Source organism: Balaenoptera musculus, chromosome 5, assembly GCF_009873245.2.
Source record: "Balaenoptera musculus isolate JJ_BM4_2016_0621 chromosome 5, mBalMus1.pri.v3, whole genome shotgun sequence".
Classification (NCBI taxonomy): Eukaryota; Metazoa; Chordata; class Mammalia; order Artiodactyla; family Balaenopteridae; genus Balaenoptera; species Balaenoptera musculus.
Window position 1 is genome coordinate 66,911,491 of NC_045789.1, and position 19,851 is coordinate 66,931,341.

At 34.7% G+C, this 19,851-nt stretch overlaps 1 protein-coding gene across 18 annotated transcripts in view; it reads right to left on the minus strand.

The window, feature by feature from the left end:
- Positions 1 to 19,851, minus strand: part of FIP1L1 (factor interacting with PAPOLA and CPSF1) — a 67,858-nt gene that overhangs the window by 26,089 nt on the left and 21,918 nt on the right. For 9 of the 18 annotated variants that reach the window (XM_036851991.1, XM_036851992.1, XM_036851996.1 and 6 more), the window contains 2 exons: positions 6,359 to 6,452; positions 4,128 to 4,284 (listed from right to left, as the gene is read on the minus strand). In XM_036851991.1, the coding sequence (XP_036707886.1) occupies positions 4,128 to 4,284; positions 6,359 to 6,452 (251 nt within the window). Of the gene's footprint in view, positions 1 to 4,127; positions 4,285 to 6,358; positions 6,453 to 10,642; positions 10,688 to 14,014; positions 14,123 to 19,851 lie in introns of all 18 variants that reach the window. The other 9 variants (XM_036851985.1, XM_036851983.1, XM_036851990.1 and 6 more) reach the window with 2 other exon arrangements.

Consider the following 19,851-nt stretch of genomic DNA (forward strand, 5'->3'; position numbering starts at 1 on the left):
GAAAAACACAACAAAATAGAAAACGAGTACTGTTCTCAAAAACTTCAAGAAATTATTTTTCAAAAGGTATTTCTAGAAACTACATTTTTAAAATGCTTACATTTTTGGCAAACAGCATCAGTTAATATGCAGATTTGCTGTGTAAGACCAAAAATCTTCATGGAACTATAAAATCAGCTTAATAAATGTTATATTCACAAAATAGCTTCTCAAATAAAGGGACAAAATTGTACTTCCTCAAGGATGCAGAAAATATTCATCGAATACAGGCCAAGCTTCTGCCAAAGCAGCAGTTCTCAAAGTGTTATCTGGAGCTTCCTGGGCGTCCCAAAGGCCCTTCTAGGAATCTGCAAGGTCAAAACTCCTTTCATAAACACTAGGATGTTATTTGCCATTTTCATGCTCATTCTCTTACAAGTGTACAATGAAGTTTTCCAGAGGCTGCATGACATGTGAAATCACAACAGATTTAATGTGGAAGCAAATAGGAGACTCCAGTTTTTTTCTATTAAGCCACATAGTAAAGAGATTTGCAAAAGTGTAAAACAAGGCCACTGTTTGCACTAAATGTTTTTTGTCATTCTGGAAAAATAATTTTTCATAAAAATGTTATCTTAATATGTAATGGGATTATTACGTATACTCTCAAAATAATATTTTAAATATAATATTTTAATTTCTCAGGTTTAATTTCTAATAAAAAATAGGTATAACACACATAAATAAAAGCTCTCTGGGGTCTATAGTAATTTTTAAGAGTATAAAGGGGTCTGTAACCAAAAAGTTTGATAGCCGCTGTGCTAGAAACCATACTGCTACCAGGAAAATAATCTAATTTTAGATTATCTAATAATCTAGTTTTCTGGTTCACTAGAAAATGAAAATAATAGATTTTCTGAAAATTAAGGAAGATCTTGAATAACCAGTGTTTGTTTTCAAGCTACTGTTAGTATGGTGGCAAGGAACCATATTAAATACTTTTTCATTTAAAAAAGCTAATCCAGAACTCACAACATTCATTTAGGACCTTACATGTTTGTTGTACTCTCCAAAACAAAACCTCCTCTAGTCTCCGTACAAATCCATTGTGGCCAGAAATACGACTGTGGCCTCTCTGTCACTTTCATGTATGTTCTAGATGTATGTGTATTTGAGGGGGAGAGGAAGCAACACACCTCTTCTTTTCTGTTAACTATCTGACAGTAAAAGTTCCTTGAATGAAGCTGTCTCTATCAATTCATCGTTGCTAAGGAGTAACTGTCCACTCATGCAAGAAGCCACATCTGTAATCTTCCAAGAGCTGACCATAAATTTAATCCTCCACACCAGGGCGTTTCTGAGAGTGAATAGTAATAATTAAGCTGGGACAAAAGGTATAATAGGACTATTCCAAGCAAAACTGGATAACACCCCAAATTAAGGGCATTATACATCATTACTATATTTGTTCCATCATATACAGAACTACAGTCTTAAACACTTAAGCATTTGAAAGCTAATGTTAACAAATGCAACATTAAAATGTTCAAATTAATTCTCCAAAGATTTTTTTTCATTTTTCCTTTTATTATTTCTCAAGGAAGCAAAAAGAAAACCCAAGGTTTCTCAAAAACAAATGGAGTACTTTTTAAGGCAGTACTTACAAAAAGACTCCTGAACCACAGCTTTCTTTCATTAGTTGCTTATGCTTCTTAAGGTGATCTAAATTACAGTAAACTCTACAGAATATACTGTAAGCATGTGACTCTGTGGTAAATGGTAACTGAAAATGTGGCTTTAATCAAGGCCTACATTCATCTGGTATATGTATATATATCTATGCAGCCATACTGTAGTTTAAAGCCAGTGCTCGTTCTGATTAATAAGTGCCTGTACCAACTGTCAATGTGAAAATCCCTTTGGTGTTATGGATACATAAATATCCTGTTAACTCAATTAGCTAACATATTAAGGGAATGTCAGGTATACACAAGACCTCTGTGATTAGCACTGCGGGGAAACATAAATGGAAATACACAGCCTATGCTCTCTCCAACAGCTCACAATCTAGTAAAATAAGGAGTAATCCAGATAGTCTCAATTTACAAATATTTGGTTTTAATATGAATTGGTATCTTTCCCTTACTACCACCCCCAGCAAATATACCACAGATAGGTACTGCTTAACCAGCATTAGAATTCATCTGAATTTGTATTCCTTAAGTGCTGACAGGGATGACATGGAAATGTTCTCTAAGGATAAGCATCAAAGGAAATCTGGACAGGTGTTTAAAATATGGAAAGCATGTAGCTGAAAATTAATATTAAATAGACAGCTTAAGCAATAATCACTGGTACTCTACAGTATAATGCCATAGATAATCTAAACATAATTAAAAGATTTGTCATCCTTATAAACAGAGGTTATATGGCAAAGAAATGGAATGATTTTGCCATTTTGAAAAAGAACGCACATCCAGATAATGCCATTGCCTATCAATATCCTACAGGGCTTCTAAATATTCTTACACCAGGGAAGTATTTATTTTTTTATCATTAGTTCATACCACCTCTCTCTCACTTACTTTAATAAATAGCAAGTGTTGAAATACATGTTAGCCATCTGGGAAAATACTATATTAGCTAGTAAATAAGAAAATTCTTTTAAATCACCTTTAGTAGCTAGTAAAGCTTAAATAAGATTACAAAGCAATGTAAAGACTATTAACACATACATTGATCACCTTTTAGTCTCATTAAATCAAATACGTTCAAAATTAACTATTGCTACATTTTATCTTTTTCATAGGACAAAGGACTCATTTATGGATCACTGAATCCTCATTATTTTCTCTTTTCATTTAGTTAATTCTCACCACATTAAAGATTCAAGAGTCACAGATCCAGGCACAACTTCTGAATGGGTTCGGATTCAGAACAAGCAATTTATTGTTGGAACAAGAAATTCACTGAACTTTAGAAATAATGTTATCTGGAGTAACCTCTCCAGTCTTCTCTTTCCTCTATTTTTGAGACTACAGGTTCCCTAAAGCTGTAGTCAGGTTTCATAATTATCCTTTTTGAAAGCAGAAGTAATCTCAGAAGAAAATCAAAGGCGTTGTGCTTGTGGGGCTAATGTAGGTGAATTTCCGAGGTCAAGGATGAGTATTACAGGGAAGATTAGTCACACTCTTTAAGTGCTTCTGTACTCTAATTACAATCACCACCGCTTAAAACAAAGACAACTCTCTTGCAAATGCAAAGTGAGTGGACAAGCCTCTCTAGTATAAACTGATTTTATTAATAGAAAGCAAATTTTAACATATGTAGCGCATGTAGTTCTGGTAAGGACCAGGGGCTAATTTTTAACATTTACTACTGGCGCTCTCCCTAGGAAGAAAGTAATTATTATCTCAATCAATCCTGTTAGTTTCATTAAAAATTGATTAAGGGATATAAATATTGAAAGCCTGTTGTGAATAAAATAACAAAGGTCTTCAGACAAAAGGATGAAAGTATAAAATTTGGTAATTATTTGTGAATTTTTTTCTACTGTCACTGATTTAGTTTTTAATAAATAACCAAAAGTGACTAAGAATATGATAAAAATTGACATTAATTTTCTCTCTTGTTTAATAGAAGTAAATATCAGATACCTGGCACCCAGAAAGAGTCTCCTAAAAGGAAACCAGTATACAAAGAAAGATGACCAGACAGACTGAGATTTTCATTTCAATCCCTTCACAGGATATAATTTTTTTGACCTACGCCATTCTGAAAGTATCTTTAAATTTTTTTGCAAAACAAGTTAATACGATTCAATGTGAATTTATACATACACAACTAGCAACTTTAATTTGGGGATCACTATCATATTTTTGGATAACAATTTTAGTGTCTGTCCATTCTTCCCTATTTTAGTACACTGCTTCTTTGCTTTACTGAAATAGTAAGACACGTATACATCTGTTTCAGTGTGAACCTACTGAAGATTTTACATAATCAATTTCATATTCTATTACTTTTAATGTAGTACAATCAATGAAGATGCTATTTTCAAATACATACTTTAATTGTTAAATTCAAAATTTTAAATACACTCATAGATTATTTTTCTTTCAAAATCAAATGTCTTATTTACTATTTACCTGGTGGTGGAATCAGAGGTGGAGCAGTGCTGACAGTTGGAGGAGGTGGAAGAAATGGAGGAGGTGGAAGGTGAGTGGGAGGAGCTCCTGGAGGGAAAAATGGCGGTGGTTTGCTAAAATTGTTGTCTACTTCCGTAGCAGATCTTTCAGAAAGGACCTAAAATTAGAGCATAGTTAATTAAAAAGATGAATAAATGTTCTTATCTAAGATTAAACTCAGTAAGTGAATCTCATTTAATCTAAGAAATAAGTTTTATTCACTTCCACATATTCTGGGGGAGCAGGAGTAATTTTTCTGTGTGTGTGATATGTGTGTATATTATACAGATATTATACAGATGTGAGTATTCACTCTCAAACACACTTTTTTAAGTGTTCATATTCAAAGCCTAGACAAAACTGAATCATTACAAATAAAATTCTTAAGGAATAATTGTTTTAAAAATATTCTAAACAAGAGACAATTAAGTACTTCATAAATAAAATGTAATGAGTATTATCTTTGTTACCCAACCAAAGTTAAAGTATTCAAATTAAGGCGATATAATCATTAGTCATAGATACTAGCATTAAGAAATTAACACAGCAATAGAACCCGATATTCACTGTACCAAGGCCTGTCATTATCAGGTTGCAAAGTAAGAGACTGTAAGGCATGCATCAATAGGGTGCAACTAACAGGCAGCCAGATACATAAAAAACTTCTTCATGTGAGCCTTGTACCTTTAAGAACAAGGGTTTATACTTAAAAAGTAAAAGTATTTGCAAAATACTGATCTATGTGAACAGGTAAGGGACAGAAACCAAACCTACAGGAGAGTGGCACCTAGAAGTCTGAATTTTTGACAAGCTCCCCAAGGGATTCTGATGTGCAAACATGTTTGAGAAAACTAGAAAAAACAGGCAACATGATGTTATATATTTAATTTATACTTTCCAAACCCTTGCTGGCTAAAGCATATCATTTAAACATATAATCTCCTTTCATTAACTTTTCCTACATTTAAGTACAGTAATTTTTGTAAGGCTTATGCTGATAAGCTAGTTTTTAAAGTAGAAAGCAGTATTATTTTAAGAAAGCATGGCATTTTAATGGTGGGGGTAAAAAAGAGGATTATCTTCCATTTTAGAAATAATTTACCTTTAAAGGTGTTAAAAAGAACATTTACATAATTTATTAAAGGTAATAAAGAATCAAAACACTGGACATCTTTTAAAGTACTCAGAGAAAGAAAATAAATAATGAAAAAAAGTGTGGTCAAGCTAATAGCTGAAAGTCTCAATTACTCAAAGTTCAAACTTGAATTATACAAGCTCCTAATAACTCATCTTCTTTCATTCTTTCACTTGAAAAACAAGAGATGTACTTCACCCAGAAATGTCACATTAAATAAATTATGGTATAGTCATACAATAAATCTATCATGAGGAGGTGTTAAATATTTTTAAGAATATGGGAAAATGCAAATGATAATTTTATATGGAAAAAAAAAAAGGATACACAAAAATATAACCATAGTAGTATCTATCCCAATCTTGCTTAGTGACGAGGAAGAGATGTACCAAAATGTTAAGAGTGGTTATCTTTAAGAATTTTTTTGTGTGTGTGATTTTTTTTTTTTTTTAATTTATTTATTTATGGCTGTGTTGGGTCTTTGTTTCTGTGCAAGGGCTTTCTCTAGTTGTGGCAAGCGGGGGCCACTCTTCATCGCGGTGCACGGGCCTCTCACTTATCGCGGCCTCTCTTGTTGCGGAGCACAGGCTCCAGACGCGCAGGCTCAGTAATTATGGCTCACGGGCCCAACTGCTCCGTGGCATGTGGGATCTTCCCAGACCAGGGCTCGAACCCGTGTCCCCTGCATTGGCAGGCAGACTCTCAACCACTGCGCCACCAGGAAAGCCCAAGAGTGGTTATCTTTAGATGGCAGAACTATCGACAGTTTTATTTTCTTCTTTAAACTTTTCCCATATTTTCCTTTTTTAGTCCAATGAGCCTATATATCACATTTATAGCAAGGAAAAAAAAATATCTTACTGAAAAAGATCCAAAGGTTATAAATTTTAAATGGAACAGCTTTTGTAATAACATGGTGATTGATTCCACATTTTAAATCCCCTTTGTAGCACCTAAATCACCTTACACGTAGCATAGTGCTATGAATGAATAAATTAAATTAGAACACAGATATAATCCTTCATTTAAAAAAAAAAAAACTTTTAAAATACTAAACCTGTATGTTGCTGTTTTCATTTGCCCGTCGCCTTCCTTCTACTCGGCTGATAGTTATAGTCTGACCAATAACATCAATTGCCCCAGGTAATCTCCTGTAACATAAAAATTAAATCATTTCAGTTTCACCTAATTAGATGTTTGGACAATAACACAAATATTAGGTGAGAAATAAAGCCTAAAACCCTTTGCAATGTAATTTAAAATAAAATCAGATCACAACACACATTGAAAAAACATCACTTAGATCTCACTACTTTGCAGTCATAAAAACTAAGTTTTATTAATAAGCTAAGACCAACACACCCAACAATGATCATAATGCTAAATTTTAAGTATTTTTGTAGGTTTTCTTCAAACTTTACTATTTTTTAATAGTCTCCAAGTGAATTTATCTTTGTGGAACTGAATCAGTAGCAAATGCTAAACAAATGGAAATAAAAATTTTTGGCCACTATAATTGTAACACATATCAAAGTTCTATTACAGAAATCTTAAAAATTCCTCAAAAGGGCTTGAAAAGAAATGATGCTCATTTTGATACATAAAGGTTATCTTCCTTAGTGATTTATTCTGAGAATTAGAAAAAATAAATAGGGAACCACTTTTTCATTCTTGATAACTTGCCTTTAGATAGAAAAATTCAAATATTTAAATGCCAGCCCCACCTCCAATTGTATTTACAACCATTAAAGTTTGTGAGTAGATGGAAAAACAGTCTATCACAAAATAATGCTGCAAATTTAATAGGAAAATCTAACAATAAAAGAAAATAAAATAACATTAAAAGCCATTTTTACGTGTAGCTAAGAACCTTGTAAAAATATATATGCTTAACAAGATACAGAAGTCACTTGTAGGAATTGGCAATGAAAAGTGGATGCAAATTAGATGAATTTCTCTTCATCTATCTTTCAGTTCTGAACAATTCTGTTTTTAAAATTTTATAGAAGTAAAACAATCAAAGTACAATAGATCCTTCAGGTCACCACAGTTATTAGGTTCCTAAAATGACTAATAACAGCAGCTACCAATTATTGAATGACTACACTCTATACCTAAACCTCACAATAACCCTTAACTTAAAAAATTAATATATACTTGTTAGAGATGATAAAGCTAGAGCCAGAGTGATGTCACTGACCTCAGTAATAATTACATGGCAAAACTAACTTTCACACCTGAGTCTTCCTGATTCCAAAGCCTCAGACCCCTTCCCTTGAGCCATGCTGCCTTCTAGCAAGATAAGCAGCCTTTGAAAAACTTAAGACTTTTGGAAATCAAGAACTAGTGAAACTATGTTTCAAGTAAACCTTGAAAAGCCCCATAAATAATTTTATGCTCACAAAAACAAGAAGAGAGCCCTATAAAAAGTCTATAATGGCATTTGAAATGTCTTCAACTACATAGTTAATTCCTGCTTACCATCCTGCCACTTAAGATTTCTGTTAATACATTTAAAAAATGTTCAAGCCTTTCTGACTTTATGCCTAGGTCATTGACCCCCTAGGTTCCCTCATGATCTCAAAGATCAAAAGTGATTTTACTTAACTTGTACACTTCAGTGCAGCTGGGAAACTATCCTAACAGTCACACATTATAAAAATTGACATACTTCTGACAAAACAAATATTGCTCTAATTTTTTCCTAAAACTTAAAATACTTACAAAGCTATGACCACTATAATTTCATATCAAAGCACATGCCATCGGCTCTCCCATATATAAACACATCTCAGATCCAACAGCCCAAAAGATAAAGGTGTATATTCTGAAACCAGGATTGCCCTCACCATTTATTACTACCTAAACTTCACTGTAAAAAAAATCCTTATTTCTACCCTACTATTTTCTTTTCCATTCTCTTCTATTCTCAATCGCTGGATTCTCCCCTCTCCATCTTCTTAAATTTATTCCCATCAAGAACAAATTCTCACAAATTTGTTTGGATTTGCAACTTGGATTATAAGTTCTCTGAACTGTTAAAAGTAGCAAAAGGGGAAAGATTCTATAACTTTTGACCATGGATTTCTAAGGACTTCTGCTTCCAAAAATTCTGGGACACATGGGAGTACTCATTTATTAAAGTTTATCTTCAATATGTTCAGAGATGTCTGATTACCTTTTTCAGCTTTAAATGGATTGCTCTATCACTAAAGATTCAAAATGGTAAATACTATGTTTCTAAAACATACAGGACTTCCCTGGTGGTGCAGTGGTTAAGAATCTGCCTGCCAATGCGGGGGACACGGGTTGGAGCCCTGGCCCAGGAAGATCCCACATGCCACGGAGCAACTGGGCCCGTGTGCCACAACTGCTGAGCCTGAGGTCTGGAGCCCACAAGCCACAACTGCTGAGCCCACGTGCCACAACTGCTGAGGCCTGCATGCCTGGAGCCCGTGCTTCGCAACGAGAGGCCACGACAATGAGAGGCCCACGCACCGCAGCGAGGAGTGGCACCCCGCTCACCGCCAACTGGAGAAAGCCTGCACATAGCAACGAAGACCCAACAGAGCCATAAATAAATAAATATTTTTTTAAATAAATAAATAAAATAAAATAAAAACATACAAATGAGAAATTAGCCTTAATAAATGTATATCACTAGAGGGAGTCTAGAAAATTGCAATTCCTTGTATGTCCATAATAGTAACAGCTCCTTGCCCAAGCATTTTTACCATACAAATTGATTTACCTTAATCAGAAATTTTGTTAGAAATATTTTACAAGACACATATGTACCAAAGTAACAAAAATCACTTAATATTTAACACAGGTGAATAATTAAACCAATTCTGATGTCACATTATGGAAAACAATATTGAACCACATTATTATTAAAGTTTCTGATGTACCACTTTCTATTTCAATGAATAAAAAAATTTAGTAGAGCTTCACCATGAGGATCTACTGTAACTTGGATTTCTACATAGCACAGGTTTGACTGGGTTTACAAATTTGTTCAATAAGGCAGACAGCTAATGCAGTTATCAAGATTCTCTTCTCTATATTGGACTCAATCATATAGTAAAAAGCTGAAAGAGAGAGCAACTAACCACAGTGGACAGCTACAGTTTCATTAATCTACAGTTTAATACAGGCAGTGAATATTCACAAGAACCTCTACCTGTCCTCCTAGCACAGATGAATATGAAAACATCTCTGAAATTTTAGTGGAATTAAATTAAAATGACATATTTTGATGATTCTGATGTTCCAGAGAGGGTATGAGAGCTACTTACATAGATACAATAGAAATCCTAAGAGTAACAAAATCAGAACCAAGGGAAAACAGACAAAAGGTTAGTTATTAGTCTTTGGCCACAAATTTATCTCTGAGCTTATTTTTTACCAGCCAAAATAAAGAACAGTCTTCATAACAAAAGTCTTTAATGTGCATTAAGAGAAAAACAAAGCACTAGCTCTGAAGATTACTGTTCTTGGTAATAACAATTGCTAGTATTTATTGAACACCTACTATGGTGCTAGGAAAGCACTGTTTTAAGCACTTTATATAGATTTACTCCTCATAATAATCCTATGAGGTAGCAACTATTATTATTCCCATTTTAAAGATGAAAGTAAAAAGAAAAAAGTTTCTCCTCTGAGTCCATCTTAAGTGAAAGTATGATAGAGTACAGTAGTTTTTAAACTTTTTAAACCACAAAACAGTTATTTAGGAAATACATTTTACACAGCAATCCAGTATATACATTATATTAAAAAAACCAAATATTTCATAAAACAGTACTTACTTACACTTACTATAAAGGAAAAAGAATAACATTAATATCAAATATGATTTTATTAATATTTACAAATAACACAGGAAAAAAAACAAAATAAAACCAAGAAATATTTGGTGGCTGAGACCAGCAAATTGATTTCACACCCCACTAATGGATTAGGGGTTCTCAACTTTGCCTGCACATCAGAATCATCTAGAGAGTGTTTAAGATCCCCAATGCCCAGAGTGCACACCAAATACTTAAATCTGAGTCTCTCAGGCCTAAGCATCAATATTTTTTGTAGCTCGCCACGTAACTCCAATACAGTGCTAAAGTCGAGGACTACAACTAATGGCATGCCCAAAGAAGAGACTTATATTTTGTCTTCTTCTAGAAAGAACTTAAAGCAGTTAATAAAAATTAATGTTTTTATTACTCAATAAATTTAAAGTCATATCTAAAAAGGTTTAACAATTATGGTAAGGATTTCATTACATACATACTTTCATATTGATCTTTTGAGTTCTGTGGACTGACAGTACTGCTTCTATACTTACATTCCATTTTTCAAGTGGAGACTTCTTAATAAAAAAGAATTCTGTCTAGAAAAGTGATACACGTCCAAAAAAAAAAAATTACAGAATTTAAAAACTGTCTTCAGGACATTAATTTCCTATCACACCATATTTAAAGAGACTGGTAAAGCCTATGATGGGAGCAGAGATCCAAAGGGAACTAACACTTTAGTGGGTGCCCTGCAAGAGCGTTTTCACAGGCTTAAAAATTATTTCATCCGTAAGTACACTGAAAGTAAGGTGTAAGTCCAATCAGTTTCATTTTCACAGATGTGGAAAGAGGCTCTTTTGTGAAGTGCCGCGCCAACGTCAATATTCAGGCTTGGGTATGACCAACTCCAAACCCCCTCCTACCCACAGAATGTTTTCCATGCTAATTTTCTGGGTCCTGAATTTTTAAAATGTCATATTACTTGTCAAGCTATATTAAAAACAAACAAAAAACCTTGAATACTTAAAAGGTGAAATATGCTAAAATTTGACTCACTGGAGGACATAAATTGTGTTTATTAGGGCAGCCAAGTTTACTTACTTTTGTGCAGAGCTTGGAATAAAGCTTTACCAGCCATATTTATGCTTAGTTGCATTTTTTAAATGTATCACTGATAGGAAAAGATATGTTTCTACAGGTAATTAAAAAAAAAGGCCTTCATATGTCCAATCACATAAAATCTTACAAGCTACACGTATAACAACATGCATTCAGAGTGCTCAAATGCTATGAAGTACAGGTACGTTTTTTCAGTAAACGACTTCATCAAGACATAATAGTAAGCAGCAAGAACAAATGAGGGAGTCAATCTTAGATTTAATGTTCATTTAACATCCACTTTTAAGTTTTGTTTGTCTATTATAAAACATGCAAGCAGGTTTAAATATTTTAGTGATTCTACATTGTAAAGCAATTTTTACTATTCCTCCTTCAAGAGTCTGGGTTAGTTTAAAAGTATTCTGATATTGGAAAACAAGCTTAATAAAACAACCTAGAATTTGCAACTAATTACCTAAAAGGAGCATAGTTTAAGACTGTAAAATGGAAACAAAATACAGAAATAAACTGGACATTGGCATAAGGTTATAGCAATCATCCATATTGCCTATTCCAATTTTCTGTGTTCATTAAAACTACTTCATTCTTCTCACTAATTCGCTTTACAAGAGTTACAAATCTGTACAAAACAAACTTGCACCAATAAAATGTTATTGTTGGGCTTCCCTGGTGGCGCAGTGGTTGGGAGTCTGCCTGCTAAGGCAGGGGACACGGGTTCGAGCCCTGGTCTGGGAGGATCCCACATGCCGCGGAGCAACTGGGCCCGTGAGCCACAACTGCTGAGCCTGCGCGTCTGGAGCCTGTGCTCCGCAACAAGAGAGGCCGCGATAGTGAGAGGCCCGCGCACCGCGATGAAGAGTGGCCCCCGCTTGCCGCAACTAGAGAAAGCCCTAGCACAGAAACGAAGACCCAACATAGTAATCAATCAATAAAATAAATAAATCTTTAAAAAAAAAATGTTATTGTTATATACTATAGTTAGCTTACAGATTTAAAAAACACTATAATATATAAATTAAGAGTAACAGGGTGAGAAAAGTCTGGGTCTCCAAATACAGTAATTTATGAAAAGGATCTCAACCATCATTTAATCGTTCTTTACAAAGAGACTTAAGGAATGCTTTAAAAAAAACTCCCCATTTCTCAGTTACATTAATTACAAGAGCTGGAATCTCATTTTTTATCTTATGCTATAAGAAAGTATATGTAGCTTTCACCTACAGTTGTTTTTTCTTTTTAATTTTCAAAAGCACAAAATACACACTGAAAATACAGTGTCAAATTTCCTACTACCTATACTCCCTGAGACTAATCACAAAATCAGAATAGGGAGTTTTCTGAGTTACCAAACCATCTTTTGGGGTACGGGGGGGGCAGGGGGCGGGTAGCGAGGGGGAAGTTATATAGTCTAAGCACTGAAATGTATCACTTTCAGATTTAAAAACTAATATTTTCCTTATAAAATGGCCAATTTACTTCAAGAAATAAACTGTTATATCAAAAGCATAACTATTTTAAGATAAAAATTATAAGTCAAATGGTTTATATAAAAGAAATTTCAGATGTTAAAGTAATAGTAGCATGGGACTTCCCTGGTGGTGCAGTGGTTAAGCATCTGCCTGCCAATGCAGGGGACACGGGTTCGAGCCCTGGTCCGGGAAGATCCCACATGCCGTGGAGCAACTAAGCCTGTGCACCACAACTACCGAGCCGAGCCTGCGCTCTAGAGCCCGCGAGCCACAACTACTGAAGCCAGCACGCCTAGAGCCCGAGCTCCGCAACAAGAGAAGCCACCACAATGAGAAGCCTGCGCACCGCAACGAAGAGTAGCCCGTGCTCACCACAACCAGAGAAAGCCCACGTAGCAACGAAGACCCAGCGCAGCCAAAAATAAAATAAAATAAATACATAAAATACAAAACAAAACACACATTAATACAGCATCAAGCTGCCCAGGAAGAAAGCTTTAAATTCTTCACCAAAAAAAACAAACAAAATACACTCCCATATACTATTACCTTATTTAAAACTTCAAACGATAAATTAAGAAGGTATCTTAGTCTGTATTTCTAGTCAAGCAAAGTATAACTGCTTAGATTGTATAGTCAAGCAAAGTATAACTGCTTATTGTTGGCAATGCATTTTCATACCCTAACACACTTGCTTCTCATTACATCGCTTAGGATAGAAATTATTATTCCCATTTTCACAGGCTCAGAGAGTTTACAATATCCATCCAAGGTTTGTATGCTTTGTAAATTTAAGATTTAGAACACAAACCAAAATTCTATGGAGGGTGGATTATGAAGAAAAAGCATAGCAACAATAAGGGAGACAGTACTTCCTAGACCCACTTAATAGAATGGCAGGTTTATGCACTGTAGTTGGGAAATAAAGATTGGAAAGATTCAATGGCGTCCAATTTTATAGGTCCTAAAGACCGGCTCAGAGGGCTCAATTTTATTCCAGGTAGTGAAAAGCACCCAGGGGTTTTTGAATAGGGTATGATACAAGATAGGAAAATTGAACCTGCAGCAAGGGGAAGGAAAACATTTATTGAGCACCCATTAGCATGGTTCCAGGCAATTTATGTTATAAAAAGCTAGAGAGACGAGGGGCCAGACATGAGGTGATAAGGGCTGATTCATAAGGTAAGTGTAAAAACCCTCAATTCTATACTGAAACAGTGTAATTCAGGGGGGAAAATGGTACAGCCTAGTCAAAATTTATTATCTTTCTAATAAGATAAAACAACACTGATGACCTAAACATCAGGAGTATCCAATGTTTAAAAACAGCCTTACCTTAGATCAGGTGATTCGGCCCTCCCATATTGATCCTGCCACTTCCCAACGCTTGAATTGGCTTTTTTGGAGGCAGTACTTGTCTGAGACTGAGAAGAGGTGCTGTTTCTGGTGAGATAAATTTTCTATGTTTTTTCTTACATACTGTTGTCTCTGACCCCCCTTGTTCTGTTTCTTTTTTCCTTGACATGCTTTTTCTAAAGTCCTTTAGCATGTTCCGATAGTATCATTCTCTTCAAGTTATATGAAATACTTGTTGTGGAACTAAGACTGCTAGTGGTATTCAAATATAGATGTCTTTGTTATCAACATTTTATTAATTCTAGAATATTTTTAGAAATACTTCTCAAAATAGACAGTATGATGTCAAAATGCAGAAATGAGAAAAGAACCAAAGGCTTACTTCAGGTTATATATATTATCCAGAAATAAATTTCAGTGCTTTTACAAATTAATAACATTAATTTCTGCAGTTTCATAAAACCTTATTTGAAATGTTGGTATTTCTTTCCCTAATTCTTCAATAATAGAAATAAATATTGTTAGTGTAACCAGTTAACAGCAACACTCTGTTTCATAAAAGCCTATATTAAACATATATTTCATTAAAATTCCATTTCAGAATTAAAGTCTTTCAAAGTAAAATTCTAATAAAAGTTAATTTTATCCCTGGTGGTCACCTATGTACACTCTTGCCAATCCTTTAAAGGAGTAATAAGACACTCTTTCAAAGTAATAGGAAAAACATGTTTATGTAGCTGCTTATTTATGTAAAAAAAAAAAAAACAACACAGGAAGACTAAGCCAGTAACTAGATGAAACGGTTTATTGACAGGAGTGAAAAAAATTGCAAAAAGAGTGACTAATCTGAGTATACTTTTGGATAGTCTTGCCTTTGGAACTATGTTAAATGTTCTAGATATGTAGAAAGTAAGTCAATAAGCATGGAGGAAAAGAAATGCTAATACTGAACAGAAACAGAAACAATGGATCAAATTATCTTTTAAGTGATTAATGTATATAACCACTCTGAAGGAAATTTCTGAACACAATATTTTGACTATATACCCTCAATCTAAGAAAAAGAAAAATTGAAAGAAATCTTGAATTCTATTTAATAGGTTTGTTTTTTGTAATGGTAGGTGCACAGTTCTAATCTATTTTGTCTGTATTTCAGTATTAAGCAAATGAGTGTATATATTGAACTTGTTGGAACTAGGTTCTCACTGTGGGAAAAAGGAAGATGCAATACAAAATAGGGAAAGAGGAGTAGAACCTGTGGTGTCAAACTAGAAGTAAAAGAAACATGACTATATGATTAAAATTTTATAAAAATAACATACATATGGCAATTTCACATTGAAATTGCTTGCTTTTTCCTAGCTCTGAGTGCTGAAAAAACCTAGAAATAGTGACACCCCAATAGCAAGGAGCATAACTATTGCCAAGACTGTGGTTTCTAATTACCATTTCCCACTAAAAAGCATCAGGATTCCTTCAAGAAATGGCTGCTTCTAGGGAAGGGGCAGGGAAAGTACAACGTAAGACTGAAACATCAGAAAATAAAGAAATCCTCAAAAAAAGATGATGGGGACATGTCAAAAGGTCAGAGGAGCCAGTTTGAAGAGGCTCCCACGGACCAAATCTGGAACAATTTGAGCATCAATATGAATTACAGTATATATATATATGTGTGTATACGTATATACGTGTGTGTGTATGTGTATATATATAGTTTATATACCCCATTTATAAGCCTCACACACACTCACACATAAAATAAAAATGAATGAGTCTAATAATAAATAAGTAGGTGAGGGAGGTGGAAAAGCTCATTTTTAAAGTAGAATGCCAACTAATAAACGTAACAGGAATAACAGAGTTAGACAATGACTATTTTCAGTCATTACAGTAAAAATAGATTAAATCAAAAATCATAAACGGACATTAAAATTCATGGAAAGTTCAAAGACAAATGGAATATTTATGCAGTCCCCTCACAGATTACTTATTTATACAGTAACTTTGCAGAAACGCAAAGGACACCACCACGACTAAGTAATTAAAGTTATCACCACTAATAATGGGACAAACTGACATCATGCACCTACAGGCTGATTCACTGAGAACACCACGTTACTTATGTAGTATTCCTGCCCCAAAAGCAAAGCCTGAATCTAATAACGTGGGAACATCAAGCAAACCCAGGCTGAAGGATGATTTACAAAATAACCAGATTGTACTCTTCAAGTCCATGTCAACAAATACAAAGAATGTTCAAGAAGCTGTCCCAGATCAAAAAAGAATAAAGAGGTAAAAGAGTTAATTGTAATGAATAATCCTGGACTGAATCCTAAATCAAGGAGGAAAGAAAAGAACTGCCATGAAAGATATTATTGAAATAATCAGCAAAATTTATGGCTTGTATATTAAAGTACTGATTCATTATGAGATGTTCTGACATTGATTAACTGTTTCCTATAATTACGGAACACAATGTCTTTGTTCTTAGGAAATATATGCTGAAGTATTCAGGGGTAAAAGGGCACAATGTCTACAATTAGCATTCAAATGGTTCAGGAAAAAAATATTTTTGAGAAATTATAAAGCAAATATGGCAAAATGTTAATAACTGGTGAATCTGAGTGAACAGTGTATAGACTTTAATACTTTTCTTGCAACTCTTTGTAAGTTTGAATTTTTTTCAAAATAAAACATTAAAAAAATGAAAACAATAAATGAAGGGGGCACAACAGGGGCTGCTGGTAGTAAGGGTAACATTCTGCTTATTCATCTATATGAAAACTTTTAAAGATTAAACAAAACATTCTGATATATCAAATATTAACAATTTGCTGGGCAGTACAGAAAGTTAGAAATCCAACATTCCTACTGATAAAGTACAAAGAACCATTAAAAAAAATTTTTCTGTGTAAACATACCATTAGCCATTTATGTATTAATATGGCAATCTAAGATTTTAAACAACAGAAATACAGTGATTAGGTCAGTAGTACACTTCATTACTGCTAAATATTTGCTGTACAGTCTCTATTATGACTTACATGACATTATTGTCTTCTCCCTAAAGTCAATAAAATTTTACTTTCAAAAACATCTAATTTCCATAAATACAGAGAATAAAATGGAAATACTTTATAAATATAAAGAATAAAACACAGATATTTAGGGAAATACTTCACAGTGGCTGAGAAGTATCCTTCCCATCAAGCGAAGATGAATCCAGAAAACAAACTTTTCTAATGAGCAATGAGTACTGTTCTCTGCATCCAAAAGTGACAGTATTGACATGTTGCGTCTGTTTCTACAAACTGTGGTGGTAATTATCCATTCTTTTCAGCATAAGTGATGAATCTGCTAATTTTTGACATTTTTTTTTTTACTTCCTTCTTACTGTGCCTTATTCACCAGTGTCCTCCCATCACTCCTTATCCATCTCTCCTTCATCTCTCCTTAGATCCATGATCCATCATTATAATCACTCTCTCAAGTACACTCTCACCTTCCTTGCCCCTCTCTCCCTTGGGCATATTTGCCTGGTATAACTTCAACCCCTGCTAAATCCAACTCTAGCTACTCTTCATGAACACATGAATACCTGACAAGGGAAAGACAAACACACCCAAACAAGCTGACTTGTTTCATTTTCAACCTATGGCCATTAACCTCAAGAAAAGTTGGAAATGTACAGTCTCTCCCCATGTCATAAATTTTTCACTCTGCTCATTCCCATCAGCATATAAAAATGCTGTGATTTCTCCCACCTGGAAAAAAAAGCCATCTCTTCACCCCACATTTCCCTCCAGGTAACTGCCTAGCAATCCTGCTCCTTTCCCCCAGGTTTATTCACACACCTCTAAATAACTATTTCAGGGCTCCCCTGGTGGCACAGTGGTTGAGAATCTGCCTGCCAATGCAGGGGACACAGGTTCGAGCCCTGGTCTGGGAAGATCCCACATGCTGCGGAGCAACTAAGCCCGTGCGTCACAACTACTGAGCCTGCACTCTAGAGCCCGCGAGCCACAACTACTGAGCCCCTGTGCCACAACTACTGAAGCCTGCGCGCCTAGAGCCCGTGCTCTGCAACAAGAGAAGCCACCGCCATGAGAAGCCCGTGAACCGCAACGAAGAGTAGCCCCCGCTCCCTGCAACTAGAGAAAGCCCACACACAGCAATGAAGACCCAACGCAGCCAAAAATAAATAAACAAAAAATAAATTTAAAAAAAAAAAAAAAAAAAAAAAATAACTATTTCAGACCTCCTCTCCTCTCAAACATTCAACACCCTCTTCCACTATTCTCATTTTCACCAGATAAGTCTGCATTCTATGCTGCTGGAAAAAACTGAAGCAATCAGAAAGAGAACTTTCAGTTGTTTCCATCACCATTAACCACCCACCTACCTTCACCTGCCCTTCCTCCTATTACAATGAGCCAATTGTCCATGCTTCTCTTTAAGGCTAAATCCTCCACTTGCATGTTACATCCCACCCCCTCTGACCTTCTTAAGGACACTGCTCTAACAACTGTCCCTTCTCAATTCTCGCATCATCAATTTTCCCCTCTAGTAACTCATTCTCATAAATATAAAAACATGCTGTAATTTCTTTCATTTTGGCAAAAAACCCTCCTCCTGACCCCACAATTCCCTCCAGATACTGTCCCATTTCTCTGTCCCCTCAAAAGAGAAAAAAGAAAAAAACTCAAAAAATTGTTCATTCTAATTCCTTTCCTCCTATTCTCTCTTGAATCCATTCCACAAAGTCTTTTTTTAAATCTTCACCTTATACCACTGAAAATGTCCTGGTCAGAATCACCACAACCTTTGCATTTTAAAATCCAACAGTCATTCCCAGTCCTCTTCTACTTGGCCAATCAATATTTATTTGATAGTTAAAACATTCCTCCTATTTTGAAACACACCCTTTTCAAGACATACACTGGGTTTTCCTCCTATTTGATTAGTCATTCTTCTCTACTTGTCTCCTCTTACTGTTCCATCCTTATTTTTCTGACCTGCATTGGAGTGCCTCAAGGCTCTGTCTTCTTACTACTTCTCTATTAATACTTACCTCATTTACAATCTAATTCAATTTCACAGATTCATTTAAGTACTATTTAAACACTGATCACTCCCAGATTTGTACCTCCAGTCCATACCTTTCCCCTTACTCCAGATCTACTTATCCACTTCCCATGCAAATATTCCACTTGTATAACTAGTAGGCACCTCAATTTTATCAGATTCTAAACTGAACTTTTGGTCTCCTCCCTCCAAAAAGCATTCCTCCTATAGTCTTTTCCGCCTCAGATATAAAAGATCTTTTATGTCTTTTGAAATGTATCCAGTATCTGACTGTGTCTCACCATCTGCACCACTACCACCGTGGTCTAAGTTACCATTATTTCTTGTCTAGATAACTGTTACAGCCTCCTAACTGGCCTCCCCATTACTGCCCTTAATTCCTCTGTAGTCTGAGCTTAATAAAGCAGTTAAATTTAATTTAACTTTAAAGACTTTAAAAACCTAAATCAGATTATTTCATTCCTCTGCTCAAAATCTGATGGTGACTCCCCATATATTTCACTTACAGGGAAAGCCAAAACCCTTATAATGGCACAATGTCCTATATAATCTGGCCCAAATTTTTAAAAAAGAGGGGAGGGGGGTGGAAGTGGGCAAAACACAGAAAAACTGCTATTGATTTTTAAAAGTTCAATTAGTTTAATTATGATAATAACAAACATCCATAGAATATTTATTATGTATGTACCACTGTGCTAAACACCTTACATAAATTAATCCATTTAATATAC